Genomic DNA, 7045 nt, shown 5'->3' on the forward strand with positions numbered 1-7045 from the left:
TTGAAGTAACGTAACCTCGAAATACACGCATATAAAGAGGCACGCGAAGTATTCAAATCATGAGAATCGCCAGCCCAGCATCGAAATCTGAAAATATTAAAATCCCAATCTCTTCATTTTAATTCAAAGCAGATAGAGATATAAATATAACAGCCGAAGTGTTCCGACCGGCAATCGTGCACCTTCGAGTTTGAAATTCAGAAGAGGGGAAATGGGTTGCGCGCGCAACGCAGGCATTTATATCGTCTCCTACTATATTCACACGGACATAGACGTGTCATAGTATTGGACCACGTCTCGTTTCAGATCTGGGATCACTGGGCTAGTCGCCGCTCGGCCGGTATAGTAGTGTGGTGGTGCCACGTAATGGACTCATTGTCACTTGTTCACCAAAAAAAACCTCGAAATTCGAAGTACATGCACACATAATTATACGTTTCGTCTCCTAGGTTTTTATTTTAAGACTTGTTTTGTCAGAAATAGCGAGGAAATTAATTCAAAAATTCAGGACGTTTTAAAACAATTTGGTTGACGATCGTCCACAAATTACGTAAGACGTTTTTCTTTTGTTTGAATAAAGACAAGCTTAAAATCGCTTCGAAGTTGAGAAGGACACAATGATATAAACAAAAGAAAAACATCTTACGTAATTTGTGGACGATCCCTTGTTTGGAGAATTGGCGATAAGATTATTCTTCAATACTTTCGTCGGGTGAGAATCAGCGGCTCAGGTTATCCTGGTAAAGCTGAATGCTTTTTAGATTTTAATTGTTTTTGAGATAATGTTGTCAATTTAAAAGATGATGTGTTTAAAGTTTGTGCACACAAAAAAGCTAAAGTTAAATTGTGTTTCATGTAAAATTTCCCGCTGTTAAAGTTTACATGCTATTTGGCGAAAATTTGTCTTACGATGAAATAAAATGTGTCGTCTTCTGCGGCGTCCTTAAACAGCAATGGGAAACGGGCAATGTATGAGTTAATTCGAGTTGTAAATCGGGACACCAGATTTTAAACAACCCAGAAAAAACAAAAATTAAAATGTGTTGCAGGTTAGACTTGAAACGATTAAAAGTTAAAAATATTTCGGCAAAAGTTTCACCGAGGTTAGGAGAATAATTCTGATCTCGTCTACTGCGTGGCGCGGAAGTGAGCAAATTTCGGTAAAACATGTAGAATCAGTAACAGAAAACACGAAAAAATGTGTACTTACTGTTATATTTCCTCCGAAATTAATTAATTTAATTAATTAGTTAATTTTTGTTGAGGTGAATCTTTCACCTGAAATCGATGTAAACTTTATCTGTCGTTTTTTCTGTGCAGTTCAAAGTACAATGTAATGAAAATAAGTTCTCTAGTATTTTAATTTCTATCTTGTGTTGAAAAAGTTTATGTTTAAAGTTCACTTTCAATTTATGAAATCACTTTTTCGTGTCAGTGATCTTACTTTAAGCTTCTCTAGATTGGACGAACGTCTAAAAATCTAGTTATCTAATGTGAGATAAAAATATTCAAATGGACAAATGTATACTTAATAATTAATTTCCATTTACGGAGTTTAATTAGTTTAAAATAAAATGTACACTTTTTTCAAGTGACAGTTTTAAAAACTTCCGATTTCATTATGTATGTGATATTTCAAAGATATCTATAACTACTTTAACATGAGAAGAAAATCATCAGATGGAGTGGATATATGTAAATTCTGAAGAGATTTAGTGAAGAACAAAGCAACGATACTCTTTATATTTACAACACAGTCACGAACGAGTTTTGTCCGCTTTTAGTATTTTCTTGCAGTTTTTCTGTCAAGCAAATCATGGAACTAGCATAAAAAACTTTAAACTGCACAAACTTTAAACTGCACAAGCTTTACCAAGATAGCCTGAGCCGCTGATTCTCACTCGACGAAAGTACTGCAAAATAATCTTATCGCCAATTCTCCATACAACCAAATTGTTTTAAAACGTCCTAAAATTTTTGAATTAATTTCCTCGCTATTTTTGACAAAACAAATTTTCAACTACAAACCTAAGAGACGGCCGAGCGGCGACTAGCCTGCGACGCAACACAGTCAAAGGACAAAAAGAAAAAAATGGATGTCTACGGAACGAGGCCCAAATACCTTCCAGGTATTTCGTATCAAGACAGATGTTGCAGATCATCTACATTCTCTAATTAACGTTATAGTGGCATCCGGAAAATGCCCTAATTTGTTTGAAAAATTTCAAGTACTTAATGCTCCGTACACACGCTACAATTGCGTAAAAGCAATGGGGCAACTTTTTAAATCAAAGTTAGAGTAATAAAGAAAAAATGCGACCTTGCGGATCAAAATTGATCAAGACAGAAGGGTTAAAGAATTTTTCGAAAGTCGCGCTTTTTTGAAATTTCAAACTTCCAAGGGCTGTAAAATTTCCTCAATTTCACTAAATGGGCTGAAACTTCGCGAATCGTCTTCTTTTATAAAGTACTTTCACATAAAAAATCGACGGCCAAATCCGCGACATACGTACGCAGCGATTTCATGAATTTCGCTGATCTGACTCATATATATAGTGCAAATAAACTAAAAATTATATTGTCGAACGTAGACTTGTATATTAATAATTTCGATCGAAAACTGCAAATCAATACTATTCCGAATAATTTTTGCACACAAAGAATATAGATTTTTAATTTACAAAATTGCTACTTTTCTATAGTGACTAAAGATAACAGATCCACAAAATTTGAAAAGGAGCATGTGCTACCCTATATCACGTTTACTCGTCGGTACTGTTGTGATGTCTCTTTTCTGTACGGGAATCAACAATTTTAATTTATCAAATGATAATGTTCATGATTTGACCAATTTGGTGGCACAGAAAGATATATTGATTGATACCGTCCATGATTATCTCCTGGAACAGGAAAAGCGATTAGCCACTCTCAGGAAGTATGTCTACGAATTTCAGTTTAATTTTTACATGTCCGGTATGATTCCCAATTTAGGGAACCCATTGATTTTGATTTTTTTCTCATAAAAATCTTGTTTTCATTACAGGCACATGGAAGATTATTCAAAGGAACACAAAAGAGGAATACGTAATATCTAATATTATATTTCAAATTCTAAGATTTAAAAAATCTATTTTTTGATGAAAATCCTCGAGCAATTATATATAATATTTTCATTTAAGTACTTTCAATTCTGAAACTTAATTTGAAGAAATCGGAATACTTGTTGAAAGTTTCTCGAAAACTGACTTAAAACTTATTTCTTCAGGGAACTTCTCTGCTCCTTTTTTTAAACAGCAACTCAAATAACGTATAACACACAACTTTATAATTATTTAATATCATTAAATTAATCTATAGCTAGCGGTGTGCAAATACAAAAAGAATCGACTTGCGATCCCGCAAACGAGCATTCAACTTTGAAATTAAGAAAATTATTTTCTGCTGTTTTCGAACAATATTAACCTTCTACAATACGTTCGATCTAATATTTACAACGTTTTTCATGTTTTGAAATAAAATGCGAATGTCATCTAAAAGAAAATTGTTGAAATAAACTTGCTATTGATTACAATTACTTAAGAAATACCAAATTAACATAAAAACTTTATTAAATCTATAATTTAGTTATTATACTCTCTAAATATGAGTGAGTGAAAAATTAACTGATTGAAATAGTAGTTAGACATTTCACTGATTAATGAGTGATTTCAGACTTATTCATTAATCAGTTCAGTAACACCAGAGTAAATCATGTGAAGCATAACCTCTACATTTTTAAGTTAAGCATTGTTGTTAGTCTTTTACGAATGTAGCAAGAAGAATTCCTTAATGAAATCAATTTTTTAATTTTCGGGCTATAAGTCTGCTGAATTAACTGCGGAATAAATATACTCTAACTCATATAAGAAATACTTACTTAACTGGTTTATACATGATGACAGTTCAATCTTGAAATTAAAGTAATATGATAGGTTGTTTGTCATATAAAAGTATCAAAACTTTTCATCTTTTCAATTTTTGATCCTATTGATGAGTTTTAAGTTTTTACTATGATTCTTTGATTGAATGTACTAAAATATTATTTTATTATGATTGCTTAATTGGCATTGTGTGGTGCTGCCAACCCTCCAAAGTGGTTATTTCACTGAATCAATAAGTAACCTATCACTGATTGTCAATCACCCATTTTTAACTACTTGAATCAGTAAAATTTTACTAACAATCAGTGACGTTTCACTGATTCAGATTTAAAGAGTAAGCAATTAATTTGCCCTGATTTTTCAGTATGATATTATGTTGTCAAAAAAATAATTACCTTGTTTTAACTTCGTTGTGAATTATTTTTAGAGTGGTATTTGTAAGAAAAAATTGAAATCATTCAAAAATATGTAAATAACTTGTAAGTTTAGCTTTAAAATGTTTAAACCTATTGAGTTTCATGGGGATGATCATTAACATACTTTTCCTTCTGAAATTATCTACTCCACTAGCGTGAGCGGTACTAACAATCACCGCTGTCTTTTAAACGTGAGTATTCGTTCAACAAAGACAAGCATTTTTTTAAATAACTGCTGGAATATTTTTTTTAATGAAAGAATGTCCGAATTTTGTAGCTTGACTTTAAATTATGGCATCACCTAGGAAGGCTGTAGAAAAAATCTTAAATTTATACCATATAATCTGTAAAGTCGTATCTTTCAGAAACGTCACCGGGCTCCGTGATATTACTTTAAGTGCTGAAGTGTGCAACGTTGCGTGACAATCGGTGATAAACGCACTAGCGATAAACAGAGGTGATCGCCGCCTGAAAGTTAACACAGTCACGCTTACACATTTCTAATTATACCTTAGGAACTGGTAAAGCTCTTTAAAATTTTAGATAGATAAACCCCTATTGTTTTCAGCCTGCTGATCTTAAAGATGGACTTTTTTGCACTTTCATTTCTAACATAATTTTCTTAAAACTAATCCTTAAAAACTTATAACTATCCACACCTTATGTCGAAGACAGCTCGCTTCGCCTAGAAGTCTCCCTGAAACCTAACCTATCTAATAATATCTTTCTAATACCTAATACTTTACCTCGGCTAATACCCAATACTCACATACTTTTAACAATATTTACATTTTACTTATATCTGCTTCCTCTCCTATTGAAAATCTTGCCTTCTCTATCCCTCTTCTGCCTTCTTCTGTTCGTCGCCATCTCACTTAACAGTCCCTTTATTTATGCTACTGTCCACCCCCACCCCCATCATGCATCAGTGCCCAAATGCTTATTGTACTTCTTTACCTTCTCGCACTCCTGCAACCTATGCTCCACTCTTGCATCCCCTTCCCGTATAATTCTCACTTCCTGTTCTCTCTAGAAAACCAGACCCTATTAAAACCCTATATTCAACCACATCTCATCCTCGCTATAATAATGTGCTTTATCCCTTAGCAGAATCCACCTGTAGTTCCCGTTAAACGTTGACCCTCTTATTATCTCCTCTCCTGCCGCCTACTCTCTCTCTCTCTCTCTCTCTCTCTCTCTCTCTCTCGCTCTCTCACACACACACACCTTCCTTATGCATTCTCCTCACTTCACCCATCTGCAGTTCAATCATTCAAAAATACCTTTCCCTTTCATCCTCCATCTTTATATCCCCACACCTGATCTCCTCCAGCCTTCAACACTCCGTAAGTAGGTTTCTTTCACTCTTTTCCAAAGATGTCTTCTAATATTTACCCGCCCGACTTCCTGTTATAATTCCTAAGCTCCTTCTTCCCATCTTCGTCCTAATAATATAATTAGGCGTATTTTTTGCCGACCGCAGTGTCCACATTGCATAATTTTCTGGTTTCCTATTTACTCTGCACTTTCCCCCATACCTACGTTTTCACTCTATAAATAACACACTCATCACTAGCGATTCGACCTATTTCATGCTCCTTCCAAAAACGCATGGGAACAACTTCGTTTCCAGTTCCAACACTTACCTGATCACCAAATTTGACCTTCTCACTCTCTTTTGTATGATCATCCACATCCTATTCCTCCGGAACAAGCAGCCCAGGTATACGAACTCTTTTACTTCCTGAACAGCCCTTCTCTTTAACCGCCACCCACCTCCGTTATCCCTTCCACCTCCTTCTCTGTATACAGGTATTTTTTCAACCTGTTCATCATCTTATTTAAGTCTGCTCGTTGTTTACCGTCAGCACTATCTGTAAGTCATCTGCACGTGCGAGTGACCATATCGTAACGCCTCCTACGCTAACTCTTATTTTCCTTATAACTATTTTTTCTTTATAACTATTCTTTATAACTATTATTTTCTTTATAACTGACATTTTTAAACAGACCGTTTGAGCTATAATTGTTTGAAATGGGAATTCTTTTTCGTTGAAAGTCCTCTTTTAATAAAATGCTTGCATCTCAAAATTAACTTTTCGATTATGTCAATTAGTCTGCCCATGAAGCTTTAATAGGTTAAAAAGTAATACAATGGATCTTAGATATGAACACGGTTTTGGTTATAACCTTCGGCTCCAATCCAGACTATCCGAAAGTAATCATCAGGGCCGTGTGGATAATGAGAGTTAACTAATGCAATGTGACGCTACTAGACACATCTGTCCAATTAAGCCGTTAGGGTACAGCGCTTTATTGCTATTCTACTATTTTGTCACACATAAGTGGCCACGTACTTTCTCTGCTTTTGGCACATGCGGCTCCTCTCATTTGAAACCGCAGCGTGGCGTCAATTCACGGAAGATGCACATCAAGATTACTTAAATTTAAGTTCCAGTGTATATAACTTCATAAGTTAAAGGGTGGAAATTCAAAAGTGTATAAGAGCCATTTTCCGAGCCGGAGAGAAAACCTATTTATTTTGACATTTTTCAATATATTATTAAGCTGTGAACTTTTATTAAGCTTCGTAGATTATTCTAAATATACGAGGGTGGATCAAATATAAACCGGAATTTTACAAATACTTTTCTTAGCCAATCGCAAGCACTCTCACAGTGTAGGTTCTTGTAATGTCGTGTATTAGGA

General features: G+C 34.5%; 1 protein-coding gene across 4 annotated transcripts in view; it reads left to right on the forward strand.

The window, feature by feature from the left end:
* The window catches only part of LOC117174804 (prolyl 4-hydroxylase subunit alpha-1-like), a 50166-nt gene that overhangs the window by 13585 nt on the left and 29536 nt on the right, over positions 1-7045 (forward strand). For all 4 annotated transcript variants that reach the window (XM_033364184.1, XM_033364196.1, XM_033364198.1 and 1 more), the window contains 2 exons: positions 2703-2935; positions 3044-3084. In XM_033364184.1, coding sequence (XP_033220075.1) covers positions 2742-2935; positions 3044-3084 — 235 coding nt within the window. In that variant the 5' untranslated portion in view covers positions 2703-2741. The remainder of the gene's footprint in view (positions 1-2702; positions 2936-3043; positions 3085-7045) is intronic.

This window comes from Belonocnema kinseyi, chromosome 1, assembly GCF_010883055.1.
Source record: "Belonocnema kinseyi isolate 2016_QV_RU_SX_M_011 chromosome 1, B_treatae_v1, whole genome shotgun sequence".
Classification (NCBI taxonomy): Eukaryota; Metazoa; Arthropoda; class Insecta; order Hymenoptera; family Cynipidae; genus Belonocnema; species Belonocnema kinseyi.